The 25,064-nt window shown below is 50.6% G+C and overlaps 2 protein-coding genes and 1 non-coding gene across 9 annotated transcripts; 1 reads left to right on the top strand and 2 right to left on the bottom strand.

Moving 5' to 3' along the window:
- The first annotated feature begins 247 nt into the window (after positions 1-247).
- arid4a (AT rich interactive domain 4A (RBP1-like)) lies at positions 248-19,924 on the top strand. 4 transcript variants are annotated; one of them, XM_038728041.1, is made up of 26 exons: positions 891-995; positions 1,955-2,005; positions 2,939-3,049; positions 3,438-3,503; positions 3,590-3,680; positions 4,144-4,223; positions 4,312-4,409; positions 4,529-4,661; positions 6,283-6,362; positions 6,449-6,525; positions 6,648-6,829; positions 7,243-7,315; positions 7,462-7,556; positions 8,137-8,234; positions 9,429-9,651; positions 9,952-10,169; positions 11,402-11,563; positions 11,639-11,720; positions 14,082-14,304; positions 14,452-14,514; positions 14,596-15,098; positions 15,129-16,317; positions 16,419-16,523; positions 17,454-17,594; positions 17,692-17,838; positions 18,208-19,924. In XM_038728041.1, the coding sequence occupies exons 2-26, from the start codon at positions 2,000-2,002 to the stop codon at positions 18,309-18,311; spliced, it is 4,350 nt and encodes a 1,449-aa protein (XP_038583969.1). In that variant the 5' UTR covers positions 891-995; positions 1,955-1,999; the 3' UTR covers positions 18,312-19,924. The 4 variants fall into 4 exon arrangements, with proteins under 4 accessions (XP_038583967.1, XP_038583969.1, XP_038583968.1 ...); XM_038728039.1 differs by lacking the exon at positions 891-995 and adding an exon at positions 248-266 and having other exon boundaries at positions 14,596-16,317; XM_038728040.1 differs by having other exon boundaries at positions 11,639-11,714; positions 14,596-16,317.
- Positions 19,925-20,511: 587 nt separating this feature from the next.
- Positions 20,512-23,222, bottom strand: timm9 (translocase of inner mitochondrial membrane 9 homolog). 4 transcript variants are annotated; one of them, XM_038728047.1, is made up of 4 exons: positions 22,965-23,222; positions 22,553-22,601; positions 21,069-21,164; positions 20,512-20,783 (listed from the first exon to the last, which is right to left on the bottom strand). In XM_038728047.1, the coding sequence occupies exons 2-4, from the start codon at positions 22,589-22,591 to the stop codon at positions 20,649-20,651; spliced, it is 270 nt and encodes an 89-aa protein (XP_038583975.1). In that variant the 5' UTR covers positions 22,592-22,601; positions 22,965-23,222; the 3' UTR covers positions 20,512-20,648. The 4 variants fall into 4 exon arrangements, with proteins under 4 accessions (XP_038583975.1, XP_038583974.1, XP_038583976.1 ...); XM_038728046.1 differs by having other exon boundaries at positions 22,998-23,221; XM_038728048.1 differs by having other exon boundaries at positions 22,889-22,968.
- Positions 20,854-20,933, bottom strand: LOC119911080. The gene has a single exon (XR_005445779.1). It is a non-coding gene; the product is annotated as a small nucleolar RNA SNORD53/SNORD92 (small nucleolar RNA).
- Positions 23,223-25,064: the final 1,842 nt, after the last annotated feature.

The following is a 25,064-nucleotide window of genomic DNA, read 5'->3' as shown; positions in this document are numbered from 1 at the left end:
ACTATCTTCCACTAAAACCCGCGTTCGTTCCCGTGTTTCTCCATAAAATATGTATTTGTCATCCGACCTCCGTGTTCAGGCTTCAGTTCAGCTCGTTTACTGGATGTTTGTGTCGTAAAAACTCCAGTGGAGCGGTGTGTTGTGGAGCCTGGTTCAGCACAGTTCCTGATAACGTGACGTTGTCTGCTATGGAAGCCGCATCGCCAAACTACATTTAAAAAAAGTGTCCACTAGATGTTTACATCGATCATCGGCGAGTTACTGAGGTGATTGAACAAAGATCAGGACATTTAACGAAGTCACAATAGCTCCTCTTAATTTCGGCACACATGTCATACAACAAGCAGCGCCTAAATGAACACAAATGAAACTTTTGAACAGTGTTTGACCTCCCTTTCCGGTTTTTCGGTCGAATAGCATTCGCGTTTGTAAACCATGCTAACCGGTGTAGTTGTTTAGATTTTGTGTAAATTAACTTGTGTATTATGAGGAAATATAACGTGGTTTTCAAAACATGTTGGGTTTTTCTACCACTGACTCAGCCTGGTCGATAAACAAGGTTTTGTTTACTGAGGATTTTTGAATGGAGTTTGGTGCGCAGATTTCCAGCACGTATCGGGGAGGGGCTTCCCACGGCGTCGGCGCAGACGAGGAAGCTCGCTCAGCCAATAGCGACGCGCCGCTGCTGGGAACAAACCGCGCGAGGCCAATTGCGATCTCCAGTGGCGGGTTTATCTTTTTAACTCGCCATCTGATTGGACAATCAATCTAACAGATGCCGTCATTTCCCTCGTGGCGCCGCGTTCGTATCGACCAATAGTGACGCCAGAAGAGGATTGTCCAATTAAAATCGAGGAATCGCTCGGCCAATCGGATTTCTACGTTGCAACCACCAGCCAATCGCGTGCCGGGAAACAGAGCTCGGGGCTCAACAGCTTGTTGTTCGTGTATCGCTTTGCGACCTGAGCGAGAGGGGAAGCGGCCGCGTCCTGAATGTGAGTATAAAACCCTTCACCGTCCGTCCCGAACCGAACTAACGCGGGTACCGGGTAGTTTCCCCGGCGGGCCGCGGGCGGAGAGCCGGGGGGTGTCCCGCGGAGGCCGGCAGCAGCTCCGGTGGTAGCTGGCGGTGAATTGAATGGCAGCGGCTTGTTTTCGCAGTGAAGAAATGTGAAGCTTCTTCTGCGTCTTTGTGGAGCTGCAGCTCGAATTAAATAAATAAATCACAACAGTTTGTGTTCCGTCGAGTGTCACGCGGGGTCGGGTGGTTCGGTAGAAACTTGTCGGACTCACGGAACCGGGACTGACGTCGAGGCTGCGCTGCTGCCTCCAGACGGTTTAAATCTCCGTGTGATCGACAACTAGCTAGTTGAGTCGCTAGTTAGCCAAGTAGCTAACTGTAGCCGAGCACCGGAGAGTGGACCCCGCTCGGTCCCCCGCGGTAAACACCGTACTTTGGACTTTATTCGTGTCGGGACTCAGCTGCGCGTGAGCCCGGTGCTCTGCCCCGGCAGCTAGCAGGAGCTGCGGGGGGAGGCGCCGTGAAGTTAGCCGAGGAGCTAGCGGAGCTGACATGGCGAGCTGCTGTGATGGCGACGTGACTCAGAGGAGCGGAGCGGGAACCAGCGCTCCTCTCCGGGTCCGTGGCCCCGCACCGACCCGCAGACGTTTCACCGACAGCCCGCTGAACCCGGCGGCTCCAGGTTCAGTCCCGGTAACGGTTAACGGCGCTGGAGGAGTTCGTGGGATCCGTTTGTGCCACATATTAGAGCTGATCCGGGAGGGAGGAGGAGGGAGGGGGGCTGCACCGAGCCAGGAAAGAATGCCTGAGCTAACACAACTGAGTGGCTAGTTAGCTTAGCATTAGTGTCCAACCTGTCGGGACAGCGTGACACTCCGTCTGTCCTCTGCGGTGTCGCCAACTTTAACCCCAAGTCCTGTTTGTGTCTTTCAGTGATCCAGAATCTTTCGAGCTGGACTCCCTCAAATAACCGGAGAGATGAAGGTGAGTGTTTGACCTGCGACACAACCTGGATCCGGACTCTGGTGGTCCTGGACCGGGTCTGTCCAGTTACAGGACTCGTCTCTAGTTTGTCCCAGTAACGATCGCTGTCTTCCCCAGAGTTCATCATAACACACGATCAATCTGTTAATCTGTTAATCGATCAGCAGAAAAAAAACAACCAGCTGTTTTGATCAGCTGTTAATCACTTCATGGATCAGTCAGATCATTTCAAACAGTTGCGCTTTCGTAAACATAAAGTTTCAGTAAACTTTATGGACACCATTTATTAGAAAATAATCTGCAGATTAATCGATTATAATAATCAGTTACAGTCTCTGACCTGCTGTCATTAAAACAGACACATGAAGAGTCAAATAAAAAGTCAGTTTAAACACTTTAATTCAGTGAGTGAAAAGTCTGGACTCGTCTTTCTGTCCCTGAACTCATCACCAGGTGACAACATGAGGAATAAAGAGCTGCTATTAGAGTTGTTGTTGTTTATTATTATTGTCACCTGGTCTCTCAAACATCATGTGAAGCAGAAACTGAGGATCACAAGCCGTCGCTGGTGGACGACAGGAAAGGTCGTCCACCAGCGACCGTAACGATAAAGGGGGGGAAATGCGTTCGGTGGCTGCTTCACCTGAGCGACGTTTACCCACACGTGACCTTTTAGTATCTGTGACGCTGACAGAGACGGGTAGAGCGGCGCTCTCACACTCAGGTGTGTTTACGTCACATCCTGTCCGAGAACACAACAGGAAGTGTCTCCACACAGACCTTTGTGTGTTTATGGACCGTCAGTTTAATCTGACATGAACCTGTCCAGGTGAGGCAGCGTGTTGTTAATGTTCAGGCACGCAGCTCCTGTGCTGCAGTGCATGCTGGGAGTGTGTGCGTCCTGATGTGTGTGTGTGTGTGTGTGTGTTTCAGGCAGCAGACGAGCCTGCCTACCTGACAGTGGGGACGGATGTCAGTGCCAAATACAGAGGAGCCTTCTGCGAGGCCAAGATCAAGACTGTGAAGCGCCTGGTGAAGGTCAAGGTAAGACCTGAGGGGACGAGGTCCACCTGCAGACAGGAAGTCCACCTGCAGACAGGAAGTCCACCTGAGCAGGGTTAAGTGAACGAGATCTTCCAGATGTAACGGCTGCTGGATCCAGTTCAAATCTGAGCTGCCTGTAGAACGTGTTGTCCCGCCGCCACGGTCTCTGTCCTCCCGTGTTCCTCGCAGTAACAGTTCCACCTCGCCGTCGCTCCGTGCAGAGAAATCCCTGCTGTGGTTCTTCACCATCGCTGCTCTGCGTTCGTCTCTAGCAGAACTTTCTTCTTTAGCCGCAGAGTAGACGATCTGCTTCCTGTACGTGAACAGTGTCCTCTGTAGAACCTGGTCCACATGTCAGCCAGTTAATCCTGCGTCTCTGTGTCCTCAGGTGACTCTGAAAGGTGAAGGTACGTCCCAGGTGGTGCAGGACGACCAGGTCAAAGGGCCGCTGAGGGTAAGGTGGCGCTGATGCTGCGAGCGAGTCTCCTTGAAACGGACTCGCCGTGTTGACGAAGGATCTTTGTTGTGTCTCCGCTTCAGGTGGGCTCCACTGTGGAGGTGAAGACCAACGAGGGTTTATCCAGCGAGGCCGTCATCGGGAAGCTGACGGACGCCAGCCTCTACACCGTGGGTGAGTCTCTGCTCAGGCCCGCTGATCGGTCACGTTTCATTTGTTAAGACGGCTCAGGAGTCTTCCTCTTTAGCTCAGTCTGAACGTGACGCTGTGATTGGCTGTCGGGGGAGGAGTGATGATGCTGAGAAAGGTTTCGCTCAATGAGCTGATGATGTCATGTGATGTCACATCTTCTCTTGGCTGTCTGTCCAATCCCCTGCCAGATTAACTGTGACCCGCCTGCCGCAGGGACAGGAAGTAGTGCGGGTTGTAAACGGGCTGTAGGAGCTGGGGTGGCTAACGGCAGCCAATCAGCAGCCTTTCTTCTTCTTCTGCTGCTGTTTGTGTTGTTTCACCTGCAGTTTACAAACAAGAACATATTCCAACCACCTGTCCTGATTGAGCGGTCATGATTGAGCGGTCAGTCCCGCCCCCTCTCTCTGATTGGCTTGCGCTGTGTGTGTGTGTGTGTGTGTTGCAGTGTTTGACGACGGCGATGAGAAGACTCTCCGTCGTACGTCCCTGTGTCTGAAGGGAGAGAGACATTTTGCAGAGAGCGAGGTAAGAGACTCGTGTTCTTCCACCAGCCTCTCAGCTGTAAAAACATCTGTCTAATATTTAAATATCTCAACAAATCTCCGCCTCTCAGACGTTGGACCAGCTGCCGCTGACGAACCCGGAACATTTCGGCACCCCGGTCATTGGAAAGAAGTCAAACCGTGGCGGGCGGCGTTCGTCCCAGGCTGTGTGAGTGTGCCGGTTATTTAAACTGTTATTGATTAGGACCAGGCGCCGCTGCTGCAGCTGATTCACTTCCTGTTGGCTGTAATACTGACCCCCCCCCCCCCCCCCCCCCCCCCCCTCAGGGCTGACGAGGAGAACGAGTCTTCGTCCAGCGAGGATGAGGAGGAGGACAGGAGGAGGCTGAACGACGAGCTGCTGGGAAAAGTGTGCAGCATCGAGAGCGACGAGGAGCCCTGCTGCTGGTTCCTCGCTCTGGTATGTTTGTTCCTCAGCACCTTACATTTACTCAGGTACTGTACTGCAGTACACACTGGAGGTACTTTCTACTTCTTCTCCATCTCAGAGGAAGATCATTTTACTTCAACACATTTATCTGACAGCTTCAGTCACTTTACACACGAAGAGTTTATAAAATCTGACGTTTGGTTCTAAATTAAACTCCAACAGTTTATACAAGAACAGCTGGTACATTTAGCTGTTGGACAGAAAATTAACTGGAAACTATCAAATAATCTTTTTTGGGGTTTTTTCATGTAAAAACCTTTTGAAGTGAAGATTTGCTGTTTTTCTTTTTTGATTATTTTAACGTGTTTAAACGGACAGAACGAACGCTGTGAAGGAGTCGCTCTGAGTAACCGGGACAACAAACAATCAGCAGATTAATCCAGAATGAAAGTAACCGTCGGTTTCAGTCCGATATAAGAGAGAAACAGTAAAATCCTGCTTTACAGCCACAGGGCACGTTTTTCTGCATTGACTACTTTTGCTTTGACTACTTCAAGTACATTTTCCTGATTATACCGCAGACTGTATATGAGAAGTGGGCGTAGTCATGGTGACGTCACCCGCTGGTTTGTGGAACGCCGTTTTGAAGCCTCGAGTTTGGCCGATAGGGCGGCGCCATGTTGACTTTTTGCAAGCGGCGGCACCGGACGTGACCATGTTTGGACGAGACGGTGGAGCTAGCTAGTTTAGCTATGTGCATCTGTGATTCACGTTAACTGTCAGTTTAACAGCTGATCATTTTAAAACTAAATGTTCTCACCAGAGAAAATGAGCAGCTGACTCCTGGTTAAATGTGCACAGAGCAGCAGATACAAGTCGCCTCTATCCTGACTGACAGGTTGTCAATCAGCTTGTAGCCCCGCCCTAAAGCCTCCCCTGCTTCCTGGTCTCTGTTCCTCTAAATGGGACCATAATTTACTAAATGAACATCATGCTGTGTTGAAGAAGACTTGAAACTAGCGGCTGAGACCATAAACTCATCAGGAAAGTGTTTACTGAGGGAATAAATCAGCTGACAAGCAGAAACATTTTCTTTCTGCAGCCGGTGGAGTCGCCCCCTGCTGGCTGCCGGAGAGAGCGCAGGTTTAACAGACCTTCCTATCAGACCAAAAGCTTCCTGCTTGTATTAGGCAAATTACCCAGCTGACGCAGGCTGTAGGCCTGCACGCCGTACACAGTAACCACTATCCATGAATATTTATAAATGAACATCATCAGAGTTCTTAAAATTCCAGCACAGAGAAAACAACACAAAAATAAAATGGCAACAGTTTGGAAGCTTTTCAGCCGACAAGAGCTGCAGATGAGCTGCAGCAGCGCGTCTCTCCCTCATGAACACCGCTGCACAAATCTATCCAACACAATGTTGTGAATGTCGGAGACCCGTCTTAATGTTAAACACCTGGGTTTTCGCACGCTGTGTATATACTACTATACTTCCTGGTTCCTCTGGTGGAAACGCAGCTTCTGTTTCTTCCCTAAATGCGCTGTAGGATCTTGATTGAACAGGTGTAGTTTAGACCGACCTGTCTGAACTGAAGCTGGTGGGTAGGTATTGATCGACTAGTGAGCTCAGCTGTTCCTCCTGCAGGTGGTGTCTCCCAGCTGTAACGACGAGCTGCTGGTGAAGAAGGATCAGTGTCTGGTCAGATCTTTCAGCGACTCCAAGTTGTGAGTTTTCCTCTTTTCTTATTATTGATCTTTGATCAGAAGCCGATCAGCTGTGTCTCACCCTCGTGCTTCCTGTCGCCCTGCAGCTACACGGTGGCGAGGAGACACGTCCACCCCATCAGCTCCATCAGCGCCCCCAAGTCTGAGGTCTCGTCCAGGAGAGGTGAGGCACTGCAACCCCCACAATGCAGCGGGGCACCTGTCAGCGCTCACTCTTCTTCTGCATTCATCTTTTTCTCTTGCAACTTTTTATGACCCTGTTGCTTCTCCTCCTCTCTCCTCCAGGTTTTGAAGCAGCCCAGGTCTTCCTGAGGAACAGGGAGGTTCCTGATTTGTGGAAGATGGACATGAGTCAGATCCTGGACTCGTCCTCCAGTGATGATGAGGACGATGAAGAGGAGAAGGAGAGCGACGAGGACGAGGAGGATGAAGAGGAGAAGAAAAAGAAGAAACGCATAAGGGAGGAGGTGAGCGTCTGCTGTGAGACCAGGTGTGAGTGACGCCGCGGGGTCCCGCAGGTGTGAGTGACGCCGCGGGGTGGTCCCGCAGGTGTGAGTGACGCCGCGGGGTGGTCCCGCAGGTGTGAGTGACGCCGCGGGGTGGTCCCGCAGGTGTGAGTGACGCCGCGGGGTGGTCCCGCAGGTGTGAGTGACGCCGCGGGGTGGTCCCGCAGGTGTGAGTGACGCCGCGGGGTGGTCCCGCAGGTGTGAGTGGTCCCGCAGGTGTGAGTGACGCCGCGGGGTGGTCCCGCAGGTGTGAGTGGTCCCGCAGGTGTGAGTGACGCCGCGGGGTGGTCCCGCAGGTGTGAGTGGTCCCGCAGGTGTGAGTGACGCCGCGGGGTCCCGGTCTTTACCTGTCTGTCTCTCTGTGTGTCTGTCAGCCGGAGGAGGAGCTGGATCCGGAGGAGAGAGACCACTTCCTGCAGCAGCTCTACAAGTTCATGGAGGACAGAGGTGAGTCAGAAACAGGTGCACGAAGCGGTGCCTGAGGTGGCTCCTGAGGCCCCTGTTTCAGGTCTTCCTGGAACACCTGATGGACGTTCAGGTTGTGTTTCTGCTAATCTGATATTAATGAGACGTCTTTACTGTCGCTCCACCAGGGACGCCCATCAACAAGCCTCCGGTGCTGGGTTATAAAGACCTGAACCTCTTCAAGCTCTTCAGGCTGGTCTTCCACCTGGGAGGCTGCCACAAGGTGAGGACTCTGTCCGTCTGACGCTGTTCATTGCCGCCACATTGGTTCATAGAAGCTGCCCCGCTGACTTCAACCATTTAACCTGCATGAGGGAGGACGAGCAGATGTTCTCCCAGAACCCAAAACAAAATGAGTCTTTTTACAAACTGGAAATATCTGGAGGTTTTCACATAATAACCACATTATGATATTTGAGCTGATCTCACCCTCCATTATCAGAGTCGGAGTACTTTTATCCTGCAGACTCAAATGTTTTTAAGTACAAAGTGAAATATAAATTTTACATCATATTTTTAAGACCTAAATCTCTACATGTAGATCGTTGGCTCGTCAGCTGGTTGTAGAAACCAAAGAATCAGGCTGTGGATGAAGACGAGGGAATCAGCAGGTTCATACGTTTTATAGATGCACAACACGCTGCTCCGCTCGCTCTGATTGGCTGCTGCAGGGTTCTGATCGGGGAATCTGCGATCCAGCTGGCGACCTCCAGATTCTGTCTGTAGAATCATTTGGGCCGATAATCTGTGATGTCACTTCCTCTTGGCTGTCTGACCTGGATGTGTCTTTCTGTGTGTTGTAGATCGAGTCTGGGACCGTGTGGAAGCAGGTCTACATGGATCTGGGGATCCCCGTCCTAAACTCTGCTGCGTCCTACAACGTCAAGACGGCCTACAAGAAGTAAGAACCGCACCTGGACCCGGTCTTTATGTGTGTTTTATACAGTGAAGAATTTTCATTTTTTTTTAATCCATATTCTGATTTAAATCTAAGGGATCCGTGTTTTCCACCCCAGATATCAGCGGGTGGAAAGTCTGTGGTCCTGGCGGTCGCAGCAAGCGTCATCGTGCTTTGACTTTGACTCGTCCTCGTGCAGCGTGCGGCGCAGCTGCATCATGTCGGCCCCTCCGGGATCTCGCTGCTTTTTCTGATTGTTGCAGCCTAAACTTTCTGATTTTCTTGCTGTTTTAACTGGTAACTTCAGAAATGTTGAATCATGAAACGGTCCCTCCAGGACTCGGCGGGCCTGCAGATTTAAACCAGCTGATTCAGTCCTGCAGCAGCCCGTGTCTCCGTGTCTCTCTGACGTCCTCTCTAAGTGTTTGTCAGGAGACGATTTCCTTTCTGTTCGACCACGATACTGCTCGTTCTGCAGAACGATCTGGATCCTGGTCTTCACGGCCCCTCGTTGCGGACGTTGGTATCACACACGTGTGCTGCGACTTCTAAACAAGGAAGGGAGTTTGCTGATGTGGGACAGTGTTTAACAGGAAACTGAGATGAGAGGTCACATGTGCAGAAAAGTCGAGCTGTTATGTTGCAGCAGACAAAAAAGAGCTATTGTTGTTTTGGGAATCCGACGGTCGAGACTGTAGGCAGGGTACGAAGTACGGCTCCTCTTAACGAGACGGCAGCTCCCCTGATGGATCATGGGTAATAGATTTGTACAGGCTGTGTGTTTAACGAGTTACTTTCCTGATCAGAGAGGCCGCCGTCGGAGTGTCGGGAGATTCTTTGTAAGTCGCTTTGGATAAAAGCTAAATGATGATACGTGACATTTACACATTTAGTCACACAAACGCACTGAGCCATGAAACTTTTTGTTGGAGCAGCTAGCAGGACGATGTTTCTGACGTCGCTCCCCGTCATCACACCACGGTCACGCTGCGTGATCGTGCGCAGGAGACACTGGCGCCGACAGGAAGTAACCCTGTAGCAGTATTTTGTTCCAAAACTGGCTTCACTGCTCGGCTTTCAAACCAGCAGGGGGGGGCTTCGTCCAGTAAGATGCTGTCTATGGTTTGAGAGCCAGTGGACTGGTTTCCCATCAGCCCCCTGGTTTGTTGACACTGTCGTGTGTGTTTGTGTCATCAGGTACCTGTACGGTTTTGAGGAGTACTGCCGCTCCGCCTCCATCACCTTCAGGACCATCCATCACAACAACCCCCGCCCTCCCACCACGGGGGTGAAGCTCGAAGAGTTCTCCGCGCCGCCAGTGAAAGAGGAGTCTGTCGATGAGAAGATGGAGGAGGCGGAGTCAGAGAGTGAGAGCGAGAAGGAGGAGGAGCAGCTGAAGGAGAGACAGTCGTCCCCGAGGGTGAGACACTGAACCAGATCCAAACCCAAACTTTAATCTGCTCAGCTGACGAGCAGACGACCTTTTAAAGAGGCGTCTGTCAATCCTGTTGCTCCTCCTGACAGGAGTGGAAACTCTCGCTCCTCCAGCAGGTCCATGCTGTTTAAGTATTTCCCAGATCAGCTGATCGATAACCCAAACTCTCCCAGACGTTACTGTTCAACAAATGTGTTCATGGCAGCAGGAGGAAGCGTTAAGAGCTGATCTGTAAAACGTGTTCAATCTCCTAAAGCCTCTGTCTCTCCTCCTGTGCGTCTTCAGGGGAGGAGGAGGTGTGTGGGGAAGGCAGAGAGGGAGTCGCCCTCCAGGCCAGAGAAGAGAGGAGGAGCAGAAACCCTCGAGGAGCAGAGGGAGATGAGGAGACGCAGCAACAGAAGAATGGACGACTCCGAGAGAGGCTCTGAGGATGAGGAGGAGGACGACGAGGAGGAGGATGAAGATGAAGATGAGGAGGAGATGGAGAGGAGGAGGGAAGACAGGTGAGACTGAAACTAACTGCGTTGACACAGGATTAAAATACCTGCGTCCAAACTGAGTAAACTGCTGCAGCGGCTTTGATCTACATTTCTTTAGTAACGTGTGAAGTCTGAATTAGCAGCTTATCACATGTTTATGTTCTGCTGGAACGAGCAGACAGTTAGTGCAGCTTTACGTACAAATACGATTTCCTCTTCATCATCATACTGTGTATTAGTATTGATCAACGGTGTGACGAGATGTAATCAGGAGATTAAAACAGGACGAGATTTAACGTTAAAAGCTGGCGAGACTCGTGCATTTGACCTTTTACACCCGCTCTCAGGCCGCGCATCAGTTTCCTCTGGCAGTGAAAAACAAACGTTAACTGATAAAGTCGCCGTCTCTCACGCTGAGAGTCCAGACAGGTTGTGACAGAGTGCTAACGTAGCTGTTTGAGTTTCATTATAAACATTTCAATAGTGTTTGGGACTGTGAGCTGCACGTTATCCGAGCTGCTGAAGCTAACGTGTGGATCTGTGGTGAGAGATGTTTAAGTTGGTTTCCAGCCGGTCTGAAGGGGAAACTACCAGCGGAGCAATAACGTAATGCACAGCAGAGTATATTCTCACTGAAACTTTAGTCTGGTAATATTCTCCTTTCCTCTGGACGTGCAGAGAGTTTTGAACGTGAGCAGAAAAGCTGCTGAAACACAGGAGCTGTTAAAGTCCTGGAGTTTCTTTAAAATGAATTCTTTCTGACGGAAGTGAAAAGGAGCCACAGTCACATGTAAAGAGGTCACTTCCCCAAACAAAGACGCAAAGAGGAGGGAAGGCTGAATCATGACTCAGCAGACATTAAAGAAGTTGATCTACAGGAGGAACTGATCTGAGAGCTGCTCTGAGTTAGTTTGAATTTAGTGTTTCTATAAATAAACATTTCAACCATAAGTTGGTGCAGAAAGATTCACCAGAATGCAGGAAATTAACAGTTTAATGCTCAAAATGTTCAGATAACTCCGCTGTGAAGATTTCTTAAATACTGTTAGGGTTTCGTCTCGCCTTTAAATGGAGGTGTTGGATTATAAGAAGCATTTAGTGTGCAGGCGGAGCAGCTTTAACGACATGCTGTGGGTAGTTCTCTAAAATTCATATGATGTGTTTGTAAAATTCTTTATCACCATCAGTTAAGGAACATCTTATCTTATGAGAGCCTTCCAGACTGGACTCAGGGCAGTAATTAATCTGTGTCTCAGGAGTGAGGGTGAGGAGGACGAGGACTCTCTGGCAGGGACGAAGGTCAGGGTGAAGTACGGCAAAGGAAAGACTCAGAAGATCTACGAGGCTCACATCAAGAAGACCGACGTGGACAACGGCGAGCAGTTCTACCTGGTTCACTACTACGGCTGGAACGTCAGGTGAGTCTCTGATGCCCGTTGAAGATTTCTGAAGTGCTGGAGGCGGAGTCTGTCCTGACGCAGTCTGATCCACAGGTACGATGAGTGGGTGAAGGCCGACCGGATCATCTGGCCGGCGGAGAAAGGAACAAAGAAGAGACAGAGGAAGAAGGTGAAGGTGAGCTCGGTGTGGTCATGTGACCCGCTGAAAGTCACAGTGATGCTCCACAGAGATGCACTGTTGTTCATCTGTCTGTACGAGAGATTAGAGCTGCAAATATCACACGACTGAAAGAAAGTAGATCTAGTTTGATCGATAAATCGTTTTTTGGGGGGGGAAATGTGAAAACTGTTTTTTTAACAGTGTAAATCTGCTGTCCCCTCAAAATAACACATCACACAGCCGTTAATGTTTAAACCGCTGGCAACTAAAGTGAGGACACCCCTAAGTGAAAATGTCCAAATTGGGCCCAAAGTGTCAATATTCTGTGTGGCCACCATTATTCTCCAGCGCTGCTTTAACCCTCTAGGGCCTGGAGTTCAGCAGAACTTCACAGGTCGCCTCTGGAGTCCTCTTCCACTCCTCCATGACGACATCACGGCGCTGGTGGATGTTAGAGACCTTGCGCTCCTCCACCTTCAGTTTGAGGAGCCCCACAGATGCTCAGTAGGGTTCAGGTCTGGAGACGTGCTCGGCCCGTCCATCACCTTTACCCTCAGCTTCTTTAGCGAGGCAGCGGTCGGCATGGAGGTGTGTTTGGGGGCGTTATCATGTTGGAATACTGCCCTGCGTCTCTGAAGGGAGGGGATCCTGCTCTGCTTCAGTAAAGTTATGGTTCCAGTAGTCCATGTCCTCAGTCTGCTGGTCTGCAGCAAACTGTTTGCAGCTTTCTTGTGCATCATCTTTAGAAGAGGCTTCCTTCTGGGACGACAGCCACGCAGACCAGTTTGATGCAGTGGCATCAGTGCCTGGTGAACCGCTGTACGGTCTTGGCCGCCGTGCTGCAGCTCAGTTTCAGGGTCTTGGCGGTCTTCTTACAGCCTCGGCCATCTTTATGTAGAGCAACCGTTCTTTGTTTCAGGTCCTCAGAGAGTTCTTTGCCATGAGGTGCCATGTTGAACTTCCAGTGAGCAGTATGAGGGAGTGTGAGAGCGACAACACCAAATTTAACACACCTGCTCCCCATTCACACCTGAGACCCTGTAACACTAATGAGTCACATGACACCGGGGAGGGAAAATGGCTGATTGTGCCCAATGTGGACATTTTCACTTAGGGGTGTCCTCACTTTAGTTGCCAGCGGTTTAGACATTAACGGCTGTGTGATGTGTTATTTTGAAGGGACAGCAGATTTACGCTGTTCTACAAGCTGCACGCTCACTACTTTACGCTGTTCTACAAGCTGCACGCTCACTACTCTACGCTGTTCTACAAGCTGCACGCTCACTACTTTACGCTGTTCTACAAGCTGTACGCTCACTACTTTACACTGTTCTACAAGCTGCACGCTCACTACTTTACGCTGTTCTACAAGCTGCACGCTCACTACTCTACGCTGTTCTACAAGCTGCACGCTCACTACTTTACGCTGTTCTACAAGCTGCACGCTCACTACTTTACGCTGTTCTACAAGCTGCACGCTCACTACTTTACGCTGTTCTACAAGCTGCACGCTCACTACTCTACGCTGTTCTACAAGCTGCACGCTCACTACTTTACGCTGTTCTACAAGCTGCACGCTCACTACTTTACGCTGTTCTACAAGCTGCACGCTCACTACTTTACGCTGTTCTACAAGCTGCACGCTCACTACTTTACGCTGTTCTACAAGCTGCACGCTCACTACTTTACGCTGTTCTACAAGCTGCACGCTCACTACTTTACGCTGTTCTACAAGCTGCACGCTCACTACTTTACGCTGTTCTACAAGCTGCACGCTCACTACTTTACGCTGTTCTACAAGCTGCACGCTCACTACTTTACGCTGTTCTACAAGCTGCACGCTCACTACTTTACGCTGTTCTACAAGCTGCACGCTCACTACTTTACGCTGTTCTACAAGCTGCACGCTCACTACTTTACGCTGTTCTACAAGCTGCACGCTCACTACTTTACGCTGTTCTACAAGCTGCACGCTCACTACTTTACGCTGTTCTACAAGCTGCACGCTCACTACTTTACGCTGTTCTACAAGCTGCACGCTCACTACTTTACGCTGTTCTACAAGCTGCACGCTCACTACTTTACGCTGTTCTACAAGCTGCACGCTCACTACTTTACGCTGTTCTACAAGCTGCACGCTCACTACTTTACGCTGTTCTACAAGCTGCACGCTCACTACTTTACGCTGTTCTACAAGCTGCACGCTCACTACTTTACAAAGGGTCATTTCTTCAGTGTTTAAACATGAAAAGACAGAATCAGATACTTTCAGAAATGTGAGGGGTGAACTCACCTCTGAGAGATTCTGTATCTGCCTGTTAACATCACAGAAACAACATGGCTGCTGTGTCCTCATCGTCTTTGTCTCCTCAACAGAACAAAGAGAAGGAGGAGCCAGAGAGGGAGCGAGATAAAGATGATGAGAAGACGCCGTTGATGGCAATAAAGCCTACAGGAGCGAAGCGCGGCCGTCCCCAGATCAGGACCACACCCACTGGTCCAGCAGGACGCAGCGTCTCTAAAACACCCAGCAGCGAGGGACGGTCCAACGGCAAGAGCAGCAGGACAGAGACGCCATCCAACATGGCCAACGGAGACAGTAAGACACTGAGCATGCTCAGACTCGTAGAACCCGCCGATCGGTATTGATTTCACCTGAAAAGACGAACTGATCATGAGGAATTAATTTCTGTCCTTTTACACTATGCTGAGCTGTGTGTGGTCTAACGTGTCGTCCTCCCTGCAGACACTCCTCGCAGGAGAACCAGGAGAACGTCGGGCATGTACGACTCTGACAGAGCGTCCAACGGTGAGGACGGCTCCACTTCCTGTTTCCTGTCTTTGACCCATTAAGTGATGTGTAACTAACCAATCCACTGTCTCCCTGCAGAGGAGTCTGAGAACACATCAGAAGACAGCGAATCAGAAGACCCGCCGGACAAAAAGCCGTCTCCGTGGCGAGGGAGGACTGAAGCTTCAACCTGCCAGGAGGAAGAAGAGGAGCTGGAGGAGGAGGAGGAGATGAGTGAGGTCACTAATGTCGCAACGACCGCTAATGACAGCGCTGACACCATGGCGGCGGCGGCGGCGGCAGCAGCAGATCAGCTGCCTGATGCCACTGCACCGCCGTGTCCCAGCATGCCTCAGGAGAAACCCGACAAACTCTTGAGCCAAGAAGAAAAGCAGGAGGCAGAGCCGGGGGAGGAGTCTGTGCTAGAAGCTGCCATGTTACCTGTCGACCTGGACGACAAGAACAAAATGTCTCCGGTTGAAGAGGGAATCAGGAAGATGGCTTCTGTCCACGAGAAAACCAAGGCGTCTCCTGAGCAGGAAGTGCCCCCCAAGGCGTCCCCCGGGCAGGACACGCCCCCCAAGGCGTCCCCGCCCCCCAAGGCGTCCCCCGGGCAGGACACGCCCCCCAAGGCGTCCCCCGGGCAGGACGCGCCCCCCAAGGCGTCCCCCGGGCAGGAGGCGTCCCCCGGGCAGGACGCGTCCCCCGGCAGGAACTCTCCTGCACCTGACGACGAGCTGAACAAAATGTCTCCCGGCGCCGCAGACAAACAAAAGATGTCTCCTGAGAAGCCGCCGCAGGTGTCCTTCCCTCAACCTGCCCCTGCAGAGGAGGACAGCAGGTCCACTCCTCTGTCTCCCCCCAGGGTCAAAGGTCGCAGGACCAACCTCAGGGAGACGGGATCTGAAACTCCTCCCACAATCCCCAGCCCCGCCCTCAGTGCCAGCCCCTCCCAGATGGTGCCGCTATCGTCTCCTCCTCGCAGCGTCCTGAAGAGACAGGACGAGCCGATGGTGGTCCTCCACTGCCTTCCCACCCAGCGCCTCCCTCCTGAGTCTTCCACCGCTGATTCTGACACGGACTCCGCCACCGAGGAGGAGGAGGTGGAGGAGGGCGTACCTGAGGGGAGGAGCACTTTGAAACGCAAGGCAGCCGAGCAGCAAGCAGCAGAGAAGAAGCTCCGCCCCGACAGGAGGCAGGAGGAGGCCGCCTCCCCCAAAACCACCGCTGCCCTGCCTAAGATCGTTAAACCCCTCCCCTCCCCTCCCAGCAGGGGGGAGTCAGAGAGGAGTAGTGAGGGAGTGATGAAGGCAGAGGAGTGGCCCCGCCCAGCGGAGGAGACGCCGAGGGAGGTGTCAGAGCAGCGTCTGACAGGCGGTGCCACGAAGGAGCTAGGTGTGCATGCCGGGGCGCCTCCCCCCGCTGCGGAGGCCCTGGGCCCCGCCCCCTCTGAGGAGCTGGAGCCCCAGATTGGACCTGAGGCGCTGGTCTGTCACGAGGTGGACCTGGACGACCCGGATGAGAAGGAGAAGACCAGCCACGCCCCAGAACACCTCCTCCTGATGATGAGCGAGTCGCAGCCAGCCCCGCCTAACCTCCTCCGTGCCTCCCCCCACCTACCCCAGCCTCAGGTCAGGCCCTTCCTGACGGCCGCCGCTCCCAGCTCCGCCCCTTGCTCCGAGGCGCTCCACCCAGCCAGGAGCGCTGCCGAGGAGGAGGGGGGGGCAGCGAGGGGGGAGCACGAGGGAGACTCCAGCCCCGGGTTTGATGGCAGCACCTCCTCCACCTCCCTGCTGTCCCTGCAGGAGACCAAGGACCGAGGTAAGACCGGAGGCGTCCTGGAGCGTCGGCTAAATGTTCTGATAAACTACGTGTTGCCCCCGGAGATCAGTGAGTAACCTGTGTGACCTTTGACTCCTCAGGCCAGAAGAGGGGGATGGACTGCAACTCGAGCCCGACCGCCAAGAAACAGAAACGCAACCAGAAACGAACACACACACCTGGGAAGGTGGAGAAGAACGGAGCAGGTGAGCTGACTGTGTGCGCGATGATGAGGTCACTGACGGGTCACACAGGTGATGGGCGGAGTCAACAGGCATATTAACAACTCGATTTCTTACAGTTACAGAACAAAAACTTTGATTCACACGGTCACAGTTTGCTCCTGTGTCCTGTTGCACCAGCGTCAGTGGCTCCCCCTGGTGGCGGGAGGTTGACCAACAACAAATAACATTAGATGATTTTCAATCAATTCACAAATGTCAATAATCGATTATCTCTACAGGTTAATTGACAACGTTATGTTGATGGAATGAAAAAGGTGGAAATGGGGCTGAATGAGTGAACTTTCACATGAGTAAAATCAATGTACAGCTAAAGTTAATGATTTTAACCCGCACACGGTGCAGCACGGCATCGCTCGGCCGGCGTCCTCTCCACCTTCTTCAAAGCTACGTGACAGGCGGCAGTTGGCGAAAGCAGCAGAGCGGAGGAAAAGACGAGCGCTACGCTTCAGTCTGGCCGTAAATGTGCAGTGCAGGTCGCAGCATGTCCGATAATTTAAGTCTGTCGTTTTCCAACTGGCTTTTTGGCTTTTGTTGTCATTCATCCACATATTGAGAACACAGTGAACCAAATGCTGTTTCTGCAGAGCCACGGTGCTCAACAAGATCACAATAATCAACTTACAGGACACAAACTGTCGCTACACCAGACGAGACGCTGTAATACTGCTACACAATGTTAGCTACAGTTACATGAAGTAACATTAAATATCTGCTTTTCATTACTACCTACTACTTTGGATTGTTGTTAAATACTTTAAAAGCAGCAAGTAGTCAAACGGTGAGAAAAACACATCTGGATCAGTTTGTTTTATAATCGCATCGTAGAACTTCGCACCTTTGTGATAAATCCAATTCATTTCACAATGCACCTTTTCAACACCCCCCCCCCAGGCCACAGCAGTGACAGTGAGGACCAGTCCCGCCTGACGTCCCAGAAGCCTCGCTGTCCCGGCCTGCCGTCTCCGTCCTCTCACAGTAAAGACAAACACCACTTGTCCCCTCAGAGGACGTACAAGTGGACCTTCCAGCTCGGTGAGCAGCTTCACGTTAACTTCCTGTCTGTGGCTCAGAGACAGGTGTCCTGTTACCTGTGATGAGTAATAACCCGCCTCTGCCCCTCCCCCCTCAGGTGAGCTGGACAGCATGTCGAGCACAGAGAGGATCTCCTTCCTGCAGGAGAAGCTGCAGGAGATCAGGAAGTACTACATGACCCTGAAGTCGGAGGTGGCGTCCATCGACAGACGCAGGAAGAGACTAAAAAAGAAGGAGAGAGAAGGTAGGAGACGCCGTGCATGCTGGGAACTCATGCAGAATATCAGAGCGAACATGACGGCATTAGTTCTGTTCAAAATGGAAACTTCACTGCTTTGGTGACTTTAACTCAAACATTCATGACAAAGTACATTTAGCTGAGGGACGCAGAGACGCGGTAGGCAGAGGCGGGGACGCAGGCAGGTAGGCAGGGGACGCAGGCTGGTAGGCAGAGACGCGGGGAGGCAGAGACGGGGACATGGGTACACAGACGGGTATGTGGGTACGCTCAGACGTAGTTACAGAGTTAAACTGCAGTTTTAACGTGTTGTCGGTGGCGTTTGACATGTTTGTCTGTAAACCTGTTGACTGATTGTGTCTCTGTGTCCCTCAGTGTCCAACACGACGGCGTCCACCTCGTCGGGCTCCTCGGACACAGGTATGAGTCCGTCCTCGGCCTCACCCGCTCAGAACACCGTCGCTGTGGAGTGCAGGTGATGACACGCCCCGCAGGCCCCTGCATCATCACCTCCTTCTGCTCGGCCCCACCCCGTCTTGACACAGACTCCGCCCCCTCAGTCAGCCCTGAGGGCATGATGGGAAAACGCAAAACAAACTCCCCCCAGGTCTGAGAAACTCGACTGAAGCAGTGGCTGATGGGAGTTGGGGGCACTACCACCTGAGCTTAGCCCCGCCCCCTCACCTATGAAGTGACTTCCTGTTTGAGGAAACAAACTGGACCGATAAATCAGCCGTCTGTTCAGCCGCCACAGTCTTACTTCCTTTCCTGCGTCTGCTGATTACAGAGTGACGGGTTATTTTGATGGTCAGAGGTCATTTCCTGTCGGGTGGAACAGAGACGGGTTCCTGAAGCAGCACAGCTCATTATGCAAGTTTGTTTTCTTCTTCGTTCATTCAAATTTTTTCAAGAAAACAGAAAAGATAAAAAAAAAAAATTGGGACTTCCTGCTGTGAGAGTTTGTGGCCTTTTTATATGGAGTCAGAGCTTTTATTTTGGTAAAAACAAACAAAAACAATTCCAAAATGTTTCTGATGTCACAGCGGGAGAGAGGATGAAATCTTTGTTTTTGTGTAAAATAATTAAAATGAAGTTTATTTATTCAGTTGGCGAACACAGAGGGCGTTTTAGTGTGTGTGTGTGTGTGTGTGTGTGTGTGTGTGTGTGTGTGTGTGTTTGTGGGCCTGTATGGAAGATCATTAGTGCCAGAGATGAAAATAAAAACTTTAAAATTATGAGTGTGAAAATATTTCCCAGTAAATCTCATGATTTTAAGCCTTTATGTTAAATATGTCAAAATTCTAACATTTACTTGTTGACAGTATGATTATTTTTTTATTATTTATCAATCTCAATATTTTCATTAAGAAATTCATCAGTTTGATTAAATAAATTAGCGAAAAGTAAATTATGATTTCATTAAGTCTGCTAAATTAGAAGCTTCAGTTGTTGAAATGGACATTTTACCTTATTAGAAAATAAACTTATACCTAATATCTGATTTATTAGCTTGTTTGGTGCAGCAGTTAATCTGATGAACGAGTCTTAAAGATGAGATTTACTGAGTCGCCTTTTTATCTTCAGAAGCAAGTTTGAAATCAACTGAAAGTGAATTTTGATTCATGAAGTCTGACGTTCAGCTTCTGAGTTTCTGACTGGTTTCTTCTTCTCTGGCTGATTTGATCTTCCATGTGTTCAGTACCGGCCTCCCTCCTGGAGGACCTCCCTGACTCTTCTTCTGTGGTTTCCTCTCTGTGCGGCTGCGACAGACGGCTGGTTTTCGGCTCCTGAACATTTCCTTGTTTTGTACATAAACGTTCTGAGTAAAGAAAAGAATAAAACCACACCATGTATTTGAAAACTACATTTTACACGCCTGTAAAGAATGATTTATAATATTTTTAAGAGGACATGTTTGTACCGTTGTATTATGAACTCCTCGCTTGTTGTTTTTCTATGTGGTGTTTTGCTAGCGGCGGTTAGAGAGCGACGACTGTAAATACAGAAACACACTTCCTGAGAACAGAAGCCATGTTGGAACTGTGTGGACAATAAACAGCTCTCTGTTTCTAATAAAGTTTTTAAATATGTTTCCCTGAGTCCTGTCCCCCCCCCGCCACACAGACCGGCCAGCAGCAACGGTGCGTTCAGGTGCTCCCCATCATCCTGTAAAGTCCAACATTCAGTGAAATCCTGAGACTCGTGTTCAGACTTATGTCTGTATGCTAAATAGGAAGCTACATGTAGCAGCTAGTTAGCTTAGCATAAGGGCCGGAAACGGCCAAAGGAAACCGTGGAGACTCGGGAAATAACTGTTCGGTCACAAAATACTCCATAAAAGTTGAGTTTGAAACAGATGAAACGTGTTGATCAGCTTCAGAGTCAGGCTAGCTGCTTCCAGGCCTCATGCTAAGCTAGCACCATGTTTAACATACAGACATGAAGTCGACTTTTAGCGCCAGTAACGAACCGGTGTCACAGCTCGGTGTTTCAGACGTCTCCTGAGCGAGCAGCTCCAGATGAACAGTTAAATGTTTAAACTTGTCACCGTTAGCTTCGGCGTCCCTAATAAAGGCGGGCGAGTCCACTATTTATAATGAAGACGCCGGCTGGTGACTGAACTTCTGCTGCACTTTAAACTTTGTGATAAGTTATTTTTAGAAAGGAGGAACAAAGAAAACGGGTTCATGGAGTTTAATAATAAAGATTTCATCACAACGTAACACACAAAACTAGATCTCCCAGCTCAGGGGAAACGAAACGCCAGCAGCTTCAGTCTCTATTCGCCCGACACGGTGCCGCTGGACCGGACCGGTTCAGCGAGGCTGCCCCAGCAGTCCGGCTTTAGCAGCCAGAGCCTCGTTCTGCTGGATGTGGTACTCCTGGAACCGCATGGAGATCCGCTGGGTCATCTTCAGGTACTTCTGCAGACACGACTCGGAGCAGCTGGACTGAAACAGAAGAACCGATCGTTACAGACGGGACGTAAACAGAGACCGCTGAGCCAGAACCGGCGGGGGATTGGTCAGACAGCCAAGAGAAGATGTGACATCACATGACATCAGCTCATTAAGCGAAACCTCTCTGCATCATCATTCCTCCCCGACAGCCAATCACGGCGTCACGTTCAGACCGAGCTAAAGAGGAACCAACGGTGGGGCCGCTCAGATTGTGGGTCCAGGGGACTCTTTTTACTGACGGGTCTCAGAGCTGTTGAACAGGAAGCGTTTGCTTACCTCCTCCGGCTTCACGTCCCGGGTCGTGAAGTCTCTGACGCAGTCCATGAAGCAGTTCTCCGTCACCTTGTTGTACGTCCCCAGAAACTCCTTAAACTGAAACACAGAACAGCAGCTTCAGCACACACCAACAGGAAGCGCGGCGTTAAAGCGTTCCAGGTGCTTGATGGTGCGTGACGCCGAAAGTGAACGAAAACGACGGCCGTCACAAAGTGTGCACACAGCTGCGCCCTCAGCAGAGCTCAGAGCACAGCCTCCACGTCACAAGTTACCTGTGGACCCGTCTCGCCACGTCAGTCGGTGACGCTCAAGTCAGTCAGTGGTCACACTTCCTGATGTTCTGGCATTTTAAACAATAACTTTTATGCAGAGAAGAAGACTTTGAGGTTCCTTCCTGTAGCCGGCAGGTTTTACTACATGACCGTTTATTATTTTAATTTAGATACATGCAAATATACTTTTTGTTGCCTTTTACTTGATGCTTTACAGCGTGGGCTTCCACGGGCGCCGCCATTGTTTTGTGACGTCATTCAGCCGCTACTCGTGAACTCCGAGTTCACGAGTAGGAAATCCGACTTCAGGCGGCGTTCCAGGAGAGTTTTTCTAGTTGGAAATTTCCCAGTTCAGAGTTGCCTTGAACGCAGCATTAGAGCCCGGGGGCCCCGGGGGGCCCGGCGGCCCCGGCTCCGCTCTTTGCTGCCGTGGAGTCGAGTGTTGATTAGAGAGGCTGAATTTAACAAACAAAATGCTCAATGAACAACAGAACCACTGAAAACAAAGCTGGTCCGGCTCGGGTCCAGGTTTGAGGCTCTAACGGGGGTCACCTGAATCACTTCCCGCATGTGATCCACATCAAGCTGGCGGAGACGGCAGGCCGGCTGAGTCCGGTCTGACCGCCCCGTCTGCTGGGTTTACTTTGCTGGTTTGATCGCTGAAGACGAAACCGTGACGCGCGTCTGCCAGCGAGGAGCGGCGGTCGGCGGTGAATCTAATATCTAAGGACAGGAAGTGTCCTGGGAGACGACTGCAGCGGCCCCGCTTCACATGGAGGTCCCGCCAGACCGGGTCTAACTTTGTGCTGTACTGCCTGTAGTGAACGACACGTCTGAGGTCACGGCGTGACGCTGCTGTGAGGGCGGGACATCCTGAGTGAAGCATCAGGACTTCCTGCGCCCGCAGGTCCCTCACGTGTTCACAGGACGCCGCTGGTGTGAGGCGAGTCACCTGGTGAGGTGGTCTGTCTTCACTGGTCTGAGACACAAAGGGACTCTAACGCTCATTAAAAGAGTTTGTTTAGTAGAAATCTGAAGATCGTGATCATTTAAAATCACTTCACGCTCAGTCGGTGTCACGCTGGTGGATCACAGCTTCTTCGTTGGTGCAGGTTAGAGTTTAACGATCTGATTGGCCCGTTTTCAAACCAGAGAAACATGATGACTTCCGGTGTGTTTAGTATGCCTGAATAAATGATGAACATGTCCCACCTGTTTGATCTGGTCGGACTCGGTCACCTGGACTGCCATGATCCAGACTCTGAGGAGCAAACAGCACACGTCAGCTCCCGCACCAAACTCCCTTCAAAACTGACACACTTTAATATTCACGTTCTCATTCACAGTCACACCTTCTGCCTGAACACAGAGTTCTGCTCAGCCACATTAAAATCCTCTCAAACTTAATCTCTTTAACTTTTATCCAGAAGGTTCTGAGTTTTCTAGTGAACTCTTTGGTTCCGGACGCGCAGCGCCGACCCGCCACAAACGGCTGTTTAATGGCTGGAGTCTGGCGCAGGCGGTTCCGCTAGTTAGCATTAGCTTCACCTTTCCGATTTCCTCAGTTTTGTTCAGACGTTCCTCCCTAAATGTTCTGGACTCGCAGTCCCACCTGCACACACACCTGCCGGGCAGCCGGAGCACGTGCCCCCCTCACCTGCTGACGACACCTGAGCCGCTGAAGGTCGCGAGATCAAAGAGAAACTCCGCCGCACATTCAAACTTTATTTCAATTCACGTTTCAGCAGGAGAGTGACGTCAGGCGGCGATGACGTGATTATTAATCGATTATTGATTCAGCATCAAAAAACACGTCGAGACACACGAGACGAAAAAGTCACACCGGAAACCACAATCCGACCGGTGCGCTGCCAAAAACCTTCCGGAGTGCTACACGTGCGGAGCGACGGAAGTTCCTGTTTTCTTCTTCTGGCTTTCCGGCAGACTAGATGCGGCATCTTGCTGCCTCTCCGTATCATTTCCAGGCGTCCCCCTTCTCAGAGGACTGTGTCCCATGCAGGTCCACAGTAACCCTGCTCTTATTAGCTTATTCTGTACCGTGTGGTAGTGACGACCCCTCGTGTCATTTTCCCATTCAGACATTCAGAAACCCCAAACTGCTGGATCAGGGTCTCCTTTCAGAGCCGGTCCAGCTGCTAATGTCGTGGAACAATTCAAGACTTGGGGCCAGAAAGCTTGAACTTTTACCAACATTTTTATTATCAACAAAAACAGACACCAATTAGAATAGAAAAGTTCCACCGGAGTGAGTCAGAGATCGGTGCAGAACAGAGACCCGAGTCCACATGAAAACCATGTAACGACTGACTTTCACCTCCTTTTATAGCTCTGTTTCTTGGCTTTACATCATCTCTTGGCTCTCTTTCCTGCTGCACCTGGATCTGACTGGCTGCTCCTCCTCTCTGTGTCCTCTGCATGAACTCTGCTTGATCAAGCCATTTCTTCCATAACCTGACTTTTATGGAATAAACTGGTGTTGTTTGTGCTCTGTGCTAGAAACAGGACATTCTCACTGTGATGGACTATATTGATGTATGTTTTGTAATACAATTTTCACAAAATCTGCTTCTATATTTTCCTTTGCAGGTGTTTTTCATGCTATCTTACTTTGCCTGCTCACACATGAGCCTGGGCAGGAAGGAGCACAAACACTCAGAGCTGTAGAGTTTTCACACTGTGATCTAACTTTACACTATAAAATAACACTTTAAATGTAGACCACCATTGCTCTAGTAATTAATGAGAACAATTTAGGCTATAATGCTCCAAAATAATTCACAACTCTGCCCTGTCTGCCACCTCGTTCCCACAGAAATCCCACCGACCCTCCAGCCTGCTCGAGTCTTTTCCGGCCGAGCTTCCCGGTGACTTCCTCTCAGTTTCTCACACTGAGGCTGGATCTGAGCATAATACTGCTCTCATTGGTTGAACTTGCCATATAACATGTAGACACACCGGCACCCCCAGACGGTCGCTTGAGCTTCACAGTTTCATATTGTGGGATATAAAAAGCAAAACCCGACTTCCCAGTTTGTGGATCCTTCTGTGTAAATCTGAAGATAAACCCTCGGGGACTTCAGTCAGCGCGTTCATGATGTTTTATGTTGGCCATCACATTCTGGCATGGGCAGCATCCACGGAGGTACGACTGACCAGTACCCTGCGGGCCCCCCGCCTCCCTCAGTCCCAGCTCCTCCTTTTTACTGATGTTAAACATCAAACGTTCCTTCCTCCTTTTGCCTGACGCCGGTTTCTCCCGTCGAACTGATATGGTGTCTCTACCAGTGAAGCCGGGACTGGAGTTGGATGAAGGGCCCCACGACACGGTGTCAGGGCCTCAGCCTGCATCACTTCCAACCTTTTTAAATGTGTTTCAGCTGCTGACACATAACAACCAACCAGATCATTAGTTGTCTACATGATTTATCTGCTCATCGAAGCGCACAACTCTTTCACCCTCTCTGTGACGGCAGTGTGGGTCGAGCAGGTTGGAGGTAAAGTTAAAAAGAGCTTTATTTTACAAACAAAACGCGAGCACACTTACAGACTGAGTCCAGAAAAATCCAAATGAGTAACGAAACAAAAATCCAAAACACCAAGAGACTGTCAGGAAGACGAGCTGGAAATAGTAAGACGACACACTGAAGAGACCGGGGAACACGAACAGTGACCGCACAGCCAATCTACAGAAACATTTGTACCC

This window comes from Micropterus salmoides, unplaced genomic scaffold (assembly GCF_014851395.1).
Source record: "Micropterus salmoides isolate LMB-PRFRI ecotype aquatic unplaced genomic scaffold, ASM1485139v1 Ms_hic_scaffold_19, whole genome shotgun sequence".
In the NCBI taxonomy this organism is placed as follows: Eukaryota; Metazoa; Chordata; class Actinopteri; order Centrarchiformes; family Centrarchidae; genus Micropterus; species Micropterus salmoides.
The sequence above is the reverse complement of the archived record's forward strand: the minus strand, read 5'-3'. Positions and strand labels throughout refer to the sequence as shown.